Source organism: Coffea eugenioides, chromosome 11, assembly GCF_003713205.1.
Source record: "Coffea eugenioides isolate CCC68of chromosome 11, Ceug_1.0, whole genome shotgun sequence".
NCBI classification, from domain to species: Eukaryota; Viridiplantae; Streptophyta; class Magnoliopsida; order Gentianales; family Rubiaceae; genus Coffea; species Coffea eugenioides.
The window spans coordinates 25,211,933-25,230,835 of NC_040045.1; the positions used below are offsets into that span (position 1 = coordinate 25,211,933).

Below are 18,903 nucleotides of genomic sequence, written 5' to 3' on the forward strand. Positions count from 1 at the left end.
TTTTGACTCTTTTGTGAACATTGCCAAAATAGTTTTCAGATTGCTGCTAGTAAAACTCGAGTCTTATAGTAGGTAATAGGGATATAAGCGAGTCGAGCCGTAATCGAGTAGCTCGCGAGTAGCTCGATCAACGGCTTGGCTTGAACTCGAATTGACCGAGTTCGAGCCGAGTCTCGAGCTACTCGATTGTGAATCGAGTCGAGTTTCGAGCCAATATTTTGAGGCTCGAGACTTATTGAGCTACTCGTCGAGTTGGGGGTATTTAACTAATATATATGTATTATAATTATAAAATGACTATTATGGATATAAGTTTTACGGAACTTACAATAAACTTTTCTTTATAAATAAAATTTCATAATGGTAAAAAAGTAATAACATAATTGTAAAAAGACCTAAATAAAAAAAATGTCTAAAAAAGGGAAGAAAAGAGGAAAGTGTATTAAAAAATTGTGCAAATTTCCAGACTTTCTTCTCTGTTCGAACACGAAGAAAGTTGAGAAGAAATTCACTTTCTGTTCGAGGTACATCCCTACCAACCACTGACTCCGAGTGATTTAGATCTAAACTCTATCTCCGATTCTCCGTTACTCTCAGTCTCTCGTTCGTCGCCGACGCTGTTGCTTGCCGCATCTGTCAAACTCCATCGCCATCGCTACAGAGTGAGCTCGCCGCATCTGGTTACTGGTATGTCTGCCTCTGCTCTAATGTAGTCTAATTGATTACCGCATCTGGTTACTCCAATCATATTGTGATGCCCCCTGACAAATATTATGGGCTCTGAGTTTGTTAAAGACTTAAAGTTGGTGTCTTGGTAATTTTCGCCGCAGCTCTTCTGGTATCCTTTGCAATTATGAGCCACTGGAACTGGGACCCTGATTCATGCATCTGTAACACTGGAACTGGAACTTTGCAATTTTGACATGTTTATTGTGTATTTGAAGTATTTCTTTATGTTATGTTTGAGGTCAAAGTTCTTATAAAGTTGATTCCAGAATGTACTTTTCGTGGCAATAGTGCTGGAGCACAGTTTTGTACAATTGCTAAACCAATTAATTTCTGGAAAATTTTCGGTCATCTGGTGTAACATGCAATGAGACAAGAGTTTCGAGTGCAAAAATCTTTTGCATTGGTTGTGATTCTTTCCTGGTTGTCTTCATTAAATTACTCATTGGCTAACTTGGCCGAGGGGCTCTTGGATAGTGGTCTTGATATGCATCATATTAGTGGAATGGTACTATACTGCTGCTTTAGTTATGTAACAAAATTTATGGAAGCAAAAAACTTTGGAAGGAACACTAAAACAAAAGATACCAGCCTGCAAGGGCCCCTGTTTTCTGGATATTATGGTTGATCTTCAGGTCTACCAGACTGTTGGAATGAACCTACATTAGGTCTAGATTAAGAGTTAATTCAATACATGCAAATAAGTTTAAGCCAATTTTTGTGATTAATTATTTTGTGTAACCTGCTATACTTGTCCCGCATGGTCTGTTTCCTTTGTTCTATTAATTTCTCAGATAGTTGATGGAATAATTTTTTTCTTTTCTTATCTTCAATTTTCCATCCATGCCTCTCATTCTTATGAATTGACAAGTTTATTAATGTTATTTATAAAACTGTAACAATTTCTTTGCTGATTTTTCTTTTCTTTTTCCAGAAATTTTCCATCTATGCCTCTCATTGCTTATTCTTTTTCTTTTTCTGCTCCTTCTTAGACCATACTTTGTTGTTTTGGATGTCTTACCACCTTCATGTCTTCTGAATCCAGTCGGGCAGAATCTTTGTCAAGAAAATGCAAAGTGGCACTAGACATTCAACGAGTTACTCAAGATTAGAAGACAAACCATTTCTGAACCAGGAATTTATTTTTCTGACATGTTCTTGTTTAAATCAGCTTTCTTTAGTTAGTAATTAGTGATATTTGTGGGGAAAAGGAATTTCTGGATAGATCTTGGCATTGGTTTCTTGAATTGAGCTTGAGGTAGTTGGGATATTGTGGCTGTTTGAGATAATTGTTTGTCTCTCAATCTGGTGGCTCAGCTCATGTTTTGCTGTGTTTTGGAATTTTGTGGGGAATTTTGGTTAGTTTGGGTACTTTCGCAGGACTTAGGGGTGTTAAAGATGCTAACTGTGGGAGGTAGAATGTGGATACGTTTGGTTGTATTTGTATCAATGAATCATGGATTTTATGCGTCATTTACTCCAACTGATACCTATTTGCTTGCCTGTGGATCTTCCCAAAACATCACCTTGATTATATGCCTCATTTTTTGGTCGAGTCGAGTCAAAAAGCTTGATTAGACTTGACTTGATAAGGCTTGATTAAAGGTCGAGCCTTATCGAGTCGAGTCTCGAGTTTAAAGCGAGTTCCTCGAGTCAAGTTTCGAGTATCGATTTTTTGTACTCGATCAAGCTTGAGCCAAGCTCGAGCCTAGGGATAAATGAGTCGAGTCGAGCTCGAGTATAGCAATACTCGAGCTTGACTTGGCTCGATTACATCCCTAGTGGGCAATAGGTTAGCTAAAAATTTTAATAGGTTTTATTCCTCTCCCACTCTTCTCTCTTAATCTAACCTAGCTTCCCCTTTTTCTAGTGATTAGAATGGGTTAAAATTTTCCCATCAATTGCAAAATTTAGCCAGCCTTTACTCTGAACCTTACTTCATCACCTCAATCCCCTCTCTTCATTACAAAGGATCAAATTTTTGTGGAGAATTTTCTTGTCCTCTTTGTATTTCTCTCAACCCTCACTTTCGGAATATTTAATCAGCTTCGACGGTCTCACTATTAGTCCTTTCCCACCCATCCCTAATATGTAGGTTCATGTTAAAATTAATTAGCATCGTCATGTTTCTGATTTTTATTTGCTTTATTTTTAATTTCTATTGTGTTCCTCTCAAATAAAAACTGATTATTAGTAAATTAAATTTGATTCTGAGATGAGAAAAAAAGGGGGCTAAGGTTACTTGCTAGGTATTCCATTTGCAAGCTTCTTGAGAATTTTTTGGTTCACATGTATGTTAAATATGTGCTGATTCTACAACGCTTTATCATTTGGTAATTTGCGAAATGCTAATAAAGACTATAAGTGTGGCTAGTGGATTTGCCTAGAAACATAGTAGTTATTTGGTTTTTAGCAATTGTTGATACCAATATTGATATCTTTGTTTAAGATTGAAGAATTGTTGTTAGTTCTATTCGTTTACGCAATATAAAGAAATGGGTCAATAAAAAGTCTATTCATGTATGCAATCCTTATACATTTTCAAAGGAACCAGGTTTCTTGCTAATGATGTCTTTAAGTGTGTCTAGTGGATTTACCAAGAAGCTTAGTAGTTGATTTGGTTTTTAGCAATTACCAATATTGATATCTTTGTTTAAGATTAAAGAATTGTTATTAGTTCAATTTGTTTACACAACATAAGAAATGGGTCTATGAAAAGTCTATTTAAATATAGAATCCTTGTGCATTTTCAGTGGAAGGTTCCTACTTAGTTCTTGAACATATTTGAAACGGTAATAAAATGATATTATGTAATTTTGTTAGATTATGAGCTTCTTGATTGGTTATTACTTATGTCAAGCCTACATCTAAACATATATAATATTTATGAAAACCTTAGAATTCAAATTCATCTAAAAACCCCAAATCTTAAAATTTTATGGTCCTATGGTCTTGTGGTCAGTGTAAAGCTTAATTAGAGCCTGTAGTCTTTTATTGATGCCACAATAGCACTTGATTTCCACCCTTTGGAAAATGTGCAAGTAGCTACTTGTTGAGGTGTCAACTTGGTTTTTGACTTGTTAACATTTGCATTATTGGTATTGAACTTGATATAGAATGCTTTGCCTGTAGGATTTTAATGCAAAGTGCATCTTACATACATAGCATATATCAAAGCTGCTTTAAGTTAAAATAGAAAAGAAAGGTGAGCAGAAAAAGAATTAGTAGAACTTGAAAAGTTAGTAGCAAGAAGAATTAAATTAAGAGTTGCTCTATAACTAAAGCAAGGATATGGTAATTAATATATGTTCTCATTTGTTATGGATAACTACATACATGATGATTGTTAAAATGGCACTTGCTGTACTTGTGTAATTTCTTTTTTTTTTGCTTTTTCTTTTATGTACACCCGTTATACCTCAAGATGATAATTCAATTTTTTGGAGATTGAACTATATATAGTGGTACTGGAAATTGCTTATAAATGTTTATGTTTATGAAACTCTTTCGTTTAGTTATCAATCTATAATATGATTTTGTGCATTTTCTTTTCAATCAATCAGATTAGAAGGTAAAGCTTCTTGGTAATATTGGAAGGAGCTCAAATTTTCAGTTCGGCTAGTACTCCATACAAACTTAGTTGTTCTTTATTGTCTAAGAATGATTAGTGAAATTGATATCTATGACTATTACATCATATGCCGACATGTTTGTGATGCAAGTATGCAGTAGTTTTCTAATATGTTACAAATTTTCATTTTTTCTGAAACTTATTGGAGTATAATAAGAGTTGGATGAATTTTTCAAGAAAAAGTGAAAAGTACAATACAGGACTTATTATATTCATAAATTGGCAAACTCTTGACCATCAAGATCCAGAATTTGCTAAAGATTGTCGAAATGTCAGATTGGGGTTAGCATCTGTTGAATTTAATCAATTTAGAAACATGAATCCTTCACACAGTACTAGGCCCGTGGTCTTGGTGCCTTACAATTTACCTCCATGGATGTGCATGAAACAACCATATTTCATGTTATCATTGTTGATACTTGGACTGTATTCTCCTGAAAATAACATTGATATATATATCTACAACTTCTGATTGAAGAGCTGATTGAGTTGTGGGATGTAGGTCTTCAAACTTATGATGCATCAAAAAATAGAATTTTCAGTTGTATGTGGCATTGATGTGGACAATTAGTAATTTTCTAGGATATGCAATGCTGTCAAGGTAGAGTACTAAAGGTGAATAAGCATGCCCTGTTTGTCACAAGTTTATTCGTGCACGGCAGCTAAGGCATGGTCTCAAACATTGCTACTTGGGCATTGTAGATTTTTAGATGGTAAACATAAGTTTGGGAAGGATAGCAATTCTTTTTATGTTTCAACTTTTTCCTTATCCTATTCTTTTTTCTTTTCAATGTATTTGCTAAATACATCTTCTGTTTTGCAATTGATCAAGGGTATGTTTCTCATAGCTATGGTTGCTGATTCCAGTTTAGGCCAATCTTATTTTTTTTTTACCTATATATTATTTGAAGCTTCTAAATTTTGCTTTCGTCACATTTTCAATTGATTTGTGTGATAAGTTTTATTTTTTTTTCATTTAAAAGGTTAAAAGATTAAATTTCATGGGTAAAAGTAGCTAATTGATACAATTTGACTTGCTATATTTGTCAAATAGATTGCATTCATCTTCCAAAACCAAGTTTTATTGTGAAACTTTTGGACCAGGAATGTACTAATATATGGCTCGTAACCTCACGAATTATTTCATTATCTCTGGCATTGATACTCTTGCATAGTGAAATAGGAGATAAACAAATCACTCTAATGTCTTTTTTGTGCTAACATCCTTAAGAATTCTGTTGTTTTATCATGTTTTGTTCTCTTTTTTTCCCCTAATGTTTGCATATATGTTCTTTCAATTTATTTGTTAGATTCTTCTTCTTCTTCTTCTTCTTCTGTTTTTCCTCGCAATTATCTTGCTGGAATCTTGGTTTTTGACAATCTTTGCTTGGCCACGTTTATTGTTCGGTTGATAGAAAAAGTTATCGGAACTAAACCTTTGAAACATGAAGGAAAATTAAGAAAGTCTTGGGTTTTACACAATAGTTTGAGGCTCTCTGCAAGCACAAAGGGTTTCTAGAAGTTATTAAGGTTTAAAACAAGGTAACTCCTTTTTTTTTAGAGCAGAAAAAAATGGAAATATTACCATGATGCTTGTTTCATTATATGTTTTTGACTGCCTAAGCAATACCAAGTATATAGGTAAACTTCAAGTATGTCCATCCCTGTTGCAACATTTACTTGGACAGTAAATGTCCAATTATATAGGTAAACTTCAAGTATGTCCAAGTATATAGGTAAACTTCAAGTATGTCCATCCCTGTTGCAACATTTACTTGGACAGTTGGCAAGCATCCTGGTAAAAGTTGAATTTCAAGGGATGGGCAATATTGAGCATCAGCAGTTAAGTGCACAAAATGCCAACGACCAAGATAAATGGATGTATTTGAACAGAATGATGTTTTGTGATAAAATCATATAATTTTCATATCTATCAAAAAAGGCTTTGCTTCATATCTCGCTGCATTTGTTCTTATGGATGCTTTATTTGATTTTGATGCTTTCTAAGAACAGCTGCTAGAAATTCGTTTTTTTCCTTTTTGCTATGGTATATTCGTTATACTCTTGAATGATGGCAACATTGCAAGAATTTTTTAAGGTAGTAGTTACAAGAATCACTTTTAAATTGCATTCGTCATCTATACCTTAAATGATATATTTCCCTTTTCTCATTTCTTCTTGAGATTTTTCTTTTGGCTTTTCTTGAGCTCTTAGTTTATTTTTCCATTTTATTTACTTTGGATTTTTTTCTTTCCACACATCTCACCTATGAAGTTTAAAAACTTTGTGTTTAGAGCTTTCCCATTTTAGCTAACTTGAGAAGGGAAAGGCAAGATTGGAACTCAAGTACTCTAATTTCTGGATCCTCAACCTTGGCCTCTAGACCATGGCCTCCTTGGCTTCTTAAAAAGAAGATTTGAGTTGAGGATACTAATGTCTATTGCTGCCTGTTTTATGCAGGACTTGTCCGTTGAGGAATTATGCCCAAGAATGGTGAGGAATCCATCTACCAAGTCCTTTTTTTGCTTACTTTGCATAGTTCATCGTGTAACATCTTTAAGGACTTCTGAAAGCTGGAACTTATGTTTCAATTTCTTGGTTTTGTCGTTCTTCAGACAATATGCTGATGCCTTTGGTGTCCATAATTTCACAGACAAAGAAAGATCTTTAGCTTGGTCGCTTTTGAAAAGGTATGAATGATTTCAATTTCTCCCACTTGTCTTCATCACTAAAAACCTTGATGTCTTCCTACTATATAACGTGGTGTATTCAGAAGGCATTAAATTGTATCCCACTATTTATATAACAATCAATAATATTGGAGAAGCGCCACGAATGCAAAGTATCATCTCATTTGATGAAAAAAGCAAAAAATGAAGAATTAATGTACCACGAATAGTTATCTTATTTAAAAAATAGTAAGCTCAATATGCCACAAGCATGCACCAAGTATGTGTGCCTTGCATGCGTTTGCTGTAACAATTTGCATATAGATATATGGGTTATTCCAAAGTTAATATCTCCTTTTCACTTTACTCCTTGAACGTTCAATTTCATCAATCTCCCTCTTGTGCTATTATATTTTTCCTAAGTAAGTTCTTCTTGTTATTTATCTATTTATTTATTGTTTGTAAAAAATTTTTCCGTAGGAGAAGGGTGGGATTAAAGAAGTAGGGAGGGGGCAAGGAGATTTGAACTGAAACCTTCTAATTCTTGGGAGTCCCAAATCTTTTTTTGTTTGTTTGTTTTAGTGGGAGGTCTTGAACCTGTAGGACCTCCTGCTTACAATCTTTTCCTCCCTTACCATCCAATCCAACCCTTTCCCCTCAACCTATTATTTATTTTCTTATAATTATAAAACTTTTTACTATTAAAAAAAGAAAAAAAAACCTATCCTATATTGAAAAGTTTTACCATAACATATTACTATTTCTTGGAAAAGAATGAGGAATTCCAGAGAGCAAAATATATGAACTAGTGTCATATGAGAACTGTATATATTTTTTAGCATAATTTATTTGGATAATTAACTATTATCTAATTTGTTAAATTAAAAGTCACCAGGAAGCACATGAGCTCCATGTATTTCGTAATTTGTATGTCAAAATACTGGAATAATTAGTCAAAAGTTGAATATTGTATGAAGTTATTTTGAAAATGTATAATTAGTCAAAATTGGAATATTGTGTAAAGTTATTTTGCAAAATGTTAGATTAAAGTAGGGGAATATATCAAAACATTCAACACAACAAAACTTCATCATACAACTAAATTGAAGGGGCAAGATATCTTTATCATTGAAAGCTTAGGTCTATACATCTAGAAAGAGTATAACATGCTAAAACATTTAACATATTAATACTACACAGTATACCATCAACAACAAATAATGTCAAGAACAAAATAATTTTGTTTATTTCCCATATTTGATGGATTCAAAGACTACCAAGTAGTGTTAGAGATTTTGTTAAGCATGCAAAAATTGGAAGAACTTGCTTAATCTTATATGAAAAGTAATGTTATGAGACTGTGCGTTTTGGCCCATCCCATTCATATACCCTCAACAACTCATTGTGTGTGTTCAAAATATAGTCAAATTCAACAGTACTCACTATGTTGGCAAGGATGGACTAAGGGGAGGCGCAGAGGGGCCACTGCCTTTCAAGTTCAAGAAATTACATACTATCTCTCATAAAATTTTGAGAAGTTTTAAAGTTCCCTATATATATTTAACTATTTGCTACCCAAGTTCTAGAAAATCATGCTTTCTCCTTTTAAAACTTATGAAAATTTTTAAAATTCCTATATGCATATATTTATTTATTTATATAAAGCTATTTGTTTCCAAAACTTCTCAAAAAGTTTTATGTTGTCTCTAAAGTTTACATGCGTATGCATTTCACCCCATCCCCAGCAAACTAAATTTTCTAGTGGATGTAAAGGATGTGCTATAGAAGTTGGCAGCCATCAGCTTTTTCCTTCTCTAAGAAGAAAGAGATAATTAATTGATTAATCATAGCTTCATTAATTGATTAATCTAGTGTGTGTAAAGGATAAAGGATGTGCTATATAAGTTGGCAACCATCAGCTTGTTCCCTCTCTAAGAAAAAAGGGATAATCAATTAATCAATTAATCATAGCTTGCATGTGGACCTTGAGCCAAACTACCCAACATTATTGAGACAACCGAATGCTATCACCAATTGATCGAGTGACCAACCACTCATTCAACGGTGTTTTAGAAGTTTTGCCCATACTCTTTCGAACGCCGTATTAAACTCTTGCTACTCTGTTACAGTGAACTAATTCCCAGCCTTCACCACAATGGCCGTCTTCTCTGCCACCAGTAGGGCCGATGTCGGGTTTTTACATCAAAATGGCTCCATTCCGTGCATAAATGACAGCCTAGGCGATGACGAGCTTCGGGCCATTTTACTTAAGCTGGAAAACGACAAAGATAAGGAGATATTTGGACTAGTTTGTAAACGATGGCTTCACTTGCAAAGCACCGAAAGACGCAAGCTTTGTGCTCGGGCCGGACCCCACATGCTCCGGAGAATGGCGGCTCGGTTCACTCGTTTGGTCGAACTTGATCTCTCTCAGTCCACTTCCAGGTCTTTCTACCCTGGTGTCACTGACTCTGATCTTTCCGTAATTGCCACGGCTTTCTCATGCCTCAGAATCCTCATTCTTCAGAATTGTAAAGGTAATTTTATTTTTTTGACCTTTCTATTTGTGTAAGTTCTGAATTTGCTGGAACATAAAGTTGCTGACTTTAATTTTTTTAATAGGATTTTCTTAAACTTTTACAAAACTGAACAAATGATGGTTTTCCTCAATTTGGTATTCCTTTTTCCCTGAATTTTGACAAATTCATTGAAAATTTTAACTCAAATTTGTAATTTTCCTTTTTGTTGTGGTGATGCTGTTTTCCTTATTATAGGTGATAGATAAAATTAATTTAATGATTTCATTTTTTTTGTTGTCATGCTAAGCATGCTGCGAAAATCTCAGCTTTTATTGGAATACCAAAATATCATTATAGATAACTTTGTGTTTACCTTATTGAATTGATTGGGAATTTCAGATTATTATTTGAGTTGAAATTATAAATGCATGATGATAAAGTTCCTATCTTAATGCATGGAAAATGTTGTTTCAATGATTATAAAATGCATTCGATAATTTGGACGGAAACATGCTTGAGTTCCTGGAAAAAGTTGCTGAAAATGGGTGATAACTTTTGGCAATTTCTTTCATTGGGTATGTGCCTTGTTAAATGTGATGCCAATTATTTTTCTTAGTTATTCATTATTCGCATTTGTTACGATCAAATAGGTGTATTTGAAATGTAGATGCATACACACACAAATATGTATGTTTGGATATGGCTATCAATCAGTCTAAAACAGTAGAATTAGCCAGTTAAATATAATGAGAATAAGGGATTTGGAATTGATCTAGTGCAACCTTGCTTCTTTATACTGATAGTTAGGCAATTTGTGCTATCGGAGATCTTGTTGGGAACGAAAGTCTTTTTTCTACTTAATCATGAACCTTATGGTGCAAATGGAAAATGGGAAAGCTGTTTTGTCATTGTCTCATTCCTGCTCCTTTCCTTCTTCCTCTTTTTGGTGTTAATAACATCAAAACATCCAAACTTTTGTTAAACATTGAAGAGTAATATGATTGTTGTTATAATGCTTAACTTATTCTCTTGTGTTTCAGGTATATCAGATATAGGTATGAAAGCAATCGCTGCTAATCTCCCTTATCTGCAGTCATTAGATGTTTCATATTGTAGGAAACTAAGAGACGAGGGGTTGTCTGCTGTGGCTCAGGGCTGTCGTGACCTGAGAGTCTTACATCTTTCTGGCTGCAGATTTGTGACGGATTCATTGTTAAGAACTCTTTCTGACAACTGCAATAACCTAGAAGAATTGGGTTTGCAAGGATGCTCAAGCATAACCGATTCTGGTCTTGTGCTTCTTGTTCAAGGCTGTTGGAGGCTGAAGAACTTAGATGTAAACAAATGCAGCAATGTTGGTGATATAGGGGTAACTAGTGTCTCTAAAGCTTGTTCTTCTTTGAAGACATTGAAGTTGTTGGACTGCTATAAAGTTGGAGATGCATCCATATTATCCTTGGCCAACTTCTGTGGGGATCTTCAGAATTTAATAATTGGTGGTTGCCGCGACGTATCTGACGAGTCCCTCAAGCAATTGGCAGTTGCTTGTAGCAACAGTCTTAAGAATCTTAGGATGGATTGGTGTTTAAACATTTCTGATTCTTCCATAGAGTGCATACTTCAAAATTGCAAGAAGCTTGAGATGCTTGATATAGGTTGCTGTGAAGAGGCGACAGATGCTGCATTTCAGGGACTTGGAGGTGGACTCTTCGAGCTTCATTTGAAGATTTTGAAGGTTAGTAACTGTCCAAAGATCACGGTAGTAGGGATTGGCAATCTATTGAAGTCGTGCAACTCTCTCAAATATCTTGATGTACGGTCATGCCCTCATGTTACTAAAGCGGATTGTGATCAGGCCGGATTGCAGTTTCCTGAAACTTGTAAAGTTAACTTTACTGGGAGTTTGACTGAGCCTGAGGTGTTATTCTAGATTGGAAACTAAGGACTCTGGTGTTGGTGTTACAACTTTGATTGAATATTTGAGAAACCTTAACTAGATTTTAGAGATCTCCCGTTGTGCCTCATCTGTCCGACACTTTGAGTTTCACTTGGTATAAGGTGGCTTTAAACGTCTAGTGCTTTTGGCTTAAGTTTATTGTCCAACCTTACTGTAATATGCATAAAACAATTCTAAATTAGTCTTGATCTTCTGATTTGCAATGTTGAGGTATATTCTTTCCATATAAGGAGTAGAAATCTGAGTAAAGGATTTTCTGTAATATATTTGCAACCTATCCAGCAAAGATCTTTCTTGGATTTATTTCCCACCAAGGCTTAATGTTGGAGTATTGTCGCCTTAGAATCAAGATGTAAAAGAACTGTATGATTTAAAAGGTCTACAATGATAAATAACCTTGCAAGCTTTGGTTACTGGATATTTCATTCACCTTTGTTCTAAACATGATTTCTGTTTGACAAAAATGTCTTTACATGACAACCAGTTTATTTCTGATTCCTGTGCTGTACCTGCCTGAATTGGTTTTCTTTTGCTATACCAAAAGATAGTCGTGTTTGTCAGGCAAAATCTCAATTGATAATCCCGATGTTCAGCTTGTAATAATTGAATTACGGTTAATACTGTACTTTGATAAATTATGTGCTTCTTGGATGATAAAATTTTGATGCATGTTGGGGTGTAGGGAAACAATCTGAGGTAATCACTATGCATTATGCTAAAGAAAAGGTATAATGATTAGTGCAAGGAGATTTACCATGATTAACCGATTGACATATTACAATCTATCTACTACTTGTTTATCTATGCACGGTTGTCTAACTATCAAGTTTGAATTTGAACTATGAAGTGCAATGTAAAAAACAAAGTATTTCTTGAATTGGAAAGCGTCCCCCTTGTGTGAATGCCCGGCATAATCGTCGATGACAATAAAAGAGAAACGGTCTTTTAGAAAATAATCGATAAACATTGGGAAAGGCTTGTTAGGATTAGTCGTACGCAAATACCAGCTTACATTCTGTTTTGTTCAAAACAGCCATGGCTCGTCTCTGTGGAAGCTTTCCACTGCTTGAGTTTCTTCTCTTCGTCTGCGGAATACATTTTTGTTAGCTACGTTGATTGGGAGCGCTTTTCTCGAGTTTAGATTAAACCTAATTGATAAATGAAATCATTTGTCATCATGGAAAGGAGAAGATTGTTGTTCATGCGAAGGAGTTAGCTGCATATAGGCCATGTGGTGAAACTTGATCTATATAATGGCCTTTCCCTGATCCTGAAAAAGGTTATGTTGACACAAATTAATATGCAAATTATAGTAACAATCGCTTGGGAGGTCAGATAAATCCTTCTTCAGTGAATTTGCAGCATTTGTATTACTTGTACCGGGGATGACAATGGGGCAGAGGTGAGGAGAGGATCCCTCCCCCCTCCCCCCTCCCCCACCCGATGTTCTAAAATTTTTTCTTGCTACCGCATATTCTAAAATCTCATACTTTCCTTACCCTGGTCCTATGCCCTGCGGGTGCCCTGTGGTTGATTAATAATAAATTTTATTTTGACATTATTTGTCTGCATATATAGCATCAATAACAATATTGTAAATTATTTCAATAGCAATCTTGTAAATAATTTCTCCAGAATTTTAGCAAAATACTCAGGGTGAAATTGAGGATAAAAATCATTTTGATCTTTTTAATTCATTTCTCCACATTTAATAGCAATTCTAAACTTATAATCATCATATTTTTTTTTATTTTCTGGTAAACAACTTTCAATATGTAAAAAACTTCAAATAAACTAAAAATAGCCACATCATCATTTTATCATAAAACTTATGATATTTTTATTTCTCAAATTATAATATATATATATATGCACATATTATTGATGTGTAGTTATAATGTGTGTATGTATATAGATATAAAATTACATATAAATATTTACTTTTTTTCATTTATTTTAGTGGCGGGGATGGAAATACCCTTTCCCTCGTTCCACCTGCACCCTATTACTATCTTGTGGGACGATACGGGCACCCGCTCCGTTATCATTCCTTATTTGGATCTCAACTTGAATGATTTTTCAATAATTGAAAGGAAAAATCATCCATCACATTTTGCAAAATGACCTTTTGTCCCTCAATTTTAAAAGTGTAATTTTTCATCCCTTACAAATTCACATTAGTCAAATTTGATCCCTACTTAGATTTTGGACCAGTTTTTGGCCAGAATATACCACGTGCATGTAATCATTTTTTAAGGGTAAAATTATCAAATCAAAATTTACATAATTCGATCCATAGTTCCGCACATTTCATAAAATAAGTTTTTTTTTATGTCCCTTACATTTCACAAAATAAAATTTTTCATCCCTCATTGATTATGTGTTCAAATGGATTTCTATTTTTAAATCCATGTATATATCTATTTGATTTCACCTGAATCGTATGTGTGAGAACTTGAAAATTTGCTTGTATTTTCTTGTAATCCTCTTTTATTTTAAATAAATTAATTTATAATTCCTTTTACTACTAATTAGCTCTCTTAATAGTTGTAATAAATAATAGAATCGAGAGTTTTACTTTTACTTTTATAGGTAAAGTAAGTTAAGATTTTTGTGCATTTTGATAGTGTGATCAGTAAGTGAGGTGTGTGTACTAAAATTAGTGGATGAGAGTGAGTATTAGGTAAGCAGAAGTGTGTAATTAGAAGTACTAATAATAAGTTAGTGAATCATAAGTTAAGACAAAAGTACAAGAGAGTTGAGGAAAATAGGCTTGAACCAACGTGCACCATTTGTTACCGGTTGAGTACATCATTTGATCAATACTTTCTTATCCTAATCTCCTTGTTTTTATCTCATTTAATCATTCCTTAATCTAACCCTAAGCTGGCCGAAAATATTGGCCAAAAGGAAAGGAAAGAAAAGAAAAAAAGAAGAGAAATCTTGGCTTAACAAGTGTCAATGATTCAAGCAAGTTTGACCAAGAAATTTTCCTATCTTCTTATCTTTCTTTTGGACCAATTTTCCTTCACTTTTTTCTTCATCTTGGCCGTGAGTTTGGAGAGGAAAAGAGAGGAGAAAACTTCCATTTCCACCTTGATTCTTGCCTTGTCTAAGTTGGAATCACAAAACTAAACCGAACAAACTAGCACCAAGGGAGCTAGGAAGCTTGGAGTGGAGAGTTTTTTGGAGGGAAAGCCTTGGTTCTTCACTTTCTTCAAGAAGGTATAAGATGAACAACTTCCTTTTTCTTTCTTATTCTTGCAAGTTATGGTGAAGATGACTTGAAATTTGGAATTTTGATGAAGATTGGTGAAATTTCAGCTAGGGTTTGTGATTTTTCATCTTTGATTTATGATGTTTATCTATAATATGTTGGTATTGAGTTTGGATATGGATTTGTGAGGTGATTAGTAGCCTTATTGTGACTTTTTAGCTTTAAAAGAGGAAATTCCAGCTTTATTAGAAATTTTCCACCTTTGGTATTCTGATGATTATTTGCTAGGAATGAGTTACATTTGAATGGTTTATGGTCTAGATTAAGAACTATCTTTATAATCTTACTTGTGGTGGTTGAGTTGGGCTGATTTGAGGAAAAAAATAAAGCCTTGAAATGGCTGGAAAAATTGATAAATATAAAGGAAATGCTGCCCAATTTTTCTTTCGTGGGATAAGTGAGTGAAAACAGAAATAAGTGTGTGACTTGTGAGAGATTTGGGACTTAGTTATATAGGGATGCTCAGGTTGACCTTATGGGTGACTTATAAGCCAAAATTTTGCTCAAAAGTTGTTGACCTTGGTCCCTAACTTTTGATGTTTACAAAACAATGGATAATACTAATATCTCTTCAAGAAATATTTTCAATTGTGAAGCAAATCAGATTCAAAAATCAAGTGCAATTGAAAGGGACAAAGGCTGTTGAAAGCTGTCGGACGCTTGGATCGGACGTCCGATAATCATTGCGCAACTTCGGACCCATGAAGAACTCCACCACCGGACGTCCGAAGGAAATAAGACATTTCCCCTGGTTCACTGACCTCAATCGGACGCAAGCATCGGACATCCGATAGGATCGTTCAAACTTGACGAAACTTGTCGGACGCTCACAATGACAATACCGGACGTCCGATAGAATTGAAAAATATTTTGCAAACTCACTGCCTGCTGTCGGACGCATGCTTGGGTAGTACCGGACGTCCGATACTCCAACGGCTAGTTGACTGTTCAGCTACTTTCTATCCGTTGGAAGCATTAATGAAGCACTTTCTTGGTCTCCTATAAATAGAGCATGGTCAGAATCTTCAAACAACTTTTGCACACTGAAAATGCAAAAGATCTAGAGTGATTTTAGTAAGAAAATACTCTCCAAAGAAGATTTGTTATCTTAGTGGTGTGAGGTTCATTATAAGTTTTTCACTTGTTAGTCAATACTTCATGAGTGTAGCTCTGTGAGGGTTGTCCTGAGGGATAGTAAAACTTCCTAACTTGACCGAGTAGAGTTCGGGGCAAGGAGGAGGTGAACCTTCCTTTGTACACAAGAGTGATTGTAATTTATCAACTTGAAGAAGTTTGTTTGATTTAATCTACAAGCTCAGGAGGAGCTGGGTAGTTAATTGGTTTGCAATTCTTTCCTTTTTATTTACTTATTGTTACGTTTGTGATCTTTACATTGTTTATCTCTTCCACTTGGTTGTCTTCGATCCTTACAAAAGTGTATATTTTTCAAAGATAAAGTAGCGACCACGTTAAACACGATTTCCTAATTTCTTTTACCAAGTTGCAAAGTTAAAAGTTTTAAACACTTTCTTATCGAAATCAAAAGAGCGAGCATGAATTTTCTAGGATTTGATAAGTAAAATGAGTACTATTTAAATGCGTTCTATTTACTTGGTTTTCTTTAAGTGAAACTCCTATATTTTGAACCCTAATTGATTGCAAATTGTTAAACGGTATTTTATCGCAAATTTGGAATCCAGTCAGGGAGTTGAACCTGAGTTTGATTTTGGAAACAAATAAATCATTGGTGAGTGTTTCCAAATGCATGTTTGAACTTATTACTTGAATGGATTTGTTAACGTGATTGGACGGTACTTAACTTGTTTGATAGGGTAAGGGTGTACTTTATCGCACTTGCCCTAATGTGACTTATTACTGTGCATTGATTACAAATGGTTTGATATATATATATGTGCATGACTTGAATATTGCTTGGGATCCTAACTCTATTGGTTAGTCAGTTGAATCGAGCCAGTAAGGGCTTGGTCGAGGAGACTGGCGAACCATAGGTACTGTTTATTGTGTAATCCTTTGGATATGGTCCACTGGATTTGGTATATTCGAGTATTACCATCACTATTAATTTGGAGTTAATTTGAAGATCGGGTCTAGTAGGGGGTTGATTGGTGGATGGATTTTGGAGTTAAGTGGTGATCTATTGGACTGGTTACTCTACTTGAAAGTTGACGGAGTGTCAACTGCCACTTGGTGAAGCTATGGCGGAGTTAACTCGCAAAAGTTACTGTATTCTTTTACCTGAAATTGTTGGATATCTAATGATTTGTTATTTGAAGTGTTATTACTCATTTTTATGAACTCTTATGCTCGCTAACTTAATATTTCAAGTTTTATACAACGGTTAATTCGTTACTTGGGTTTGCATGAAGTTTTGGAACCTCACTGAGTTTTGGTTCACCCTATTAGTTTTGTTTTCCTTACAGGGGGTACGAGCGTGGGCGTAAGACTGGTACAGGCTAGCGTCATTTAGTTTTTAATTTTTGTGAATTATACTCGCGCTAGTGCTTGATTAAAGTTGGAAGTCATCTGGATCTTAAAACTTTTGTTGTATTTTGGGGAATGTATGAATATTTGAGATAGACTTGAGCATAAATGTACATTCTAAATTTGGAATTGATGTTCATTTCCTTTCGAAATTATAATTTGTTTTCTTGAAGTGAATGAGTGAGTTCTGGCGAGAGCTGAATAGGCGGTCCGCTAAACCCTAGGGTACGCCCTAGAGAGAGGTGGGGTCAGTATGAGTAGCATGTAATATATTTGTCTTTGATTTTACTAACAACTACAAATAGCTTGTTCGGGTGAATCAAATAGAGATATATTCTATGTGTATTTGTATTGTTCAGGTTAAATCAAATAGATATAGACATGGGTTTTCAAAAATAAGAAATTTTTTTTTTTATCCATGATGAATGAGGGATAAAAATTTTCATTTTATGAAATGTGAGGGGCGAAAGAATTAATTTTGACAAATGTAAGGGATGAAAAAATTCATTTTAGAAAATGCTAGAGGCTATGGGTCAAATTTTGTGAAATGTGATTCGATAATTTTGTCCCTAAAAAATGATCACATGATGGATTTGGGCAAAAAATTAGTCGAAAACCTAGATAGGAATTAAATTTGACAAATGTGATTTTCTAAGGGACTTAAAATTATACTTTTAAAAATGAGGGACGAAAAAAATTATTTTATAAAATGTGAGGGACGTTTTGAATGATTTTTCCTAATTGAAATTCCAACTTTTATTGGATCCTTCAAAACTTAAGATACCTCAACCCTCTCTAGTGCAGTCTTTGGTGGAGAAATTCCAAACCTTTCCAACTTAGAGAATCTTCATCTTGGTTATGCAACCGAAACAATAGCATTCAATAGTTCTCTAGCCATAAAGAGTCTTCGATGTTTTGCCCAACTTCATCCGTTGAGAACTTTGGACTTATTTGGGGTGCACATAAAAGAGAGTCAAGATTGGTTATGCTCAGTTAAATGCTCTCTTCTTTGGCATAATTGAATTTGAGAATGTGTGGACATGATACCCTTCCCTTTCTCTTTACCATGTTAATCTAACATATCTTTCTTGATATTGGTGTAAACATTCTTTATTCTACATTTCCCCTCTGGTTGTTTAATCTGAGCAACCTTGTGACACTTGGTCTGGACGTTCAAATTCCTGACGTGTTAGAAAATCGACCTCTTTACTTGTATCGATCTTTCTGGGAACAATTTTAGTTCTTCACTGCCAACTTCATTATACACTGAGGCTGGCCTAATTCATATATATGAATCTGGAAGGAAATCAATTCAGTGGCTTGCTTCCTTTTCGCGATGGGACTGGATTTCTCTTATTGTACTTAATCTGCGAGGCAGCAAAATTCATGGTAGAATACGTCGTGAATACGCTATCTGGGACAACTTAGCAAGATCAACCTTGCTTCAAATTAGTTGGAAGGTTTAATTCTGTCAAGTCTGGGGCACTTATGAAGCTTAAGAGCCTAGATCTTTCTCATAATACTTGTTTGGCAAAGTACCTTCAACACTTGGGAAACTAAGAAAGCTAGTCTTTTAGATATTTCTTCTAATTCATAAACTGGCGTTCTTTCTGAATACCACT

General features: G+C 34.6%; 1 protein-coding gene across 2 annotated transcripts; it reads left to right on the forward strand.

The window, feature by feature from the left end:
- The first annotated feature begins 463 nt into the window (after nt 1–463).
- LOC113753148 (F-box/LRR-repeat protein 20) lies at nt 464–11,844 on the forward strand. 2 transcript variants are annotated; one of them, XM_027297246.1, is made up of 5 exons: nt 464–687; nt 6,818–6,850; nt 6,973–7,047; nt 9,156–9,563; nt 10,586–11,844. In XM_027297246.1, the coding sequence occupies exons 4-5, from the start codon at nt 9,182–9,184 to the stop codon at nt 11,473–11,475; spliced, it is 1,272 nt and encodes a 423-aa protein (XP_027153047.1). In that variant the 5' UTR covers nt 464–687; nt 6,818–6,850; nt 6,973–7,047; nt 9,156–9,181; the 3' UTR covers nt 11,476–11,844. The 2 variants fall into 2 exon arrangements, with proteins under 2 accessions (XP_027153047.1, XP_027153048.1); XM_027297247.1 differs by lacking the exons at nt 6,818–6,850; nt 6,973–7,047.
- Nucleotides 11,845–18,903: the final 7,059 nt, after the last annotated feature.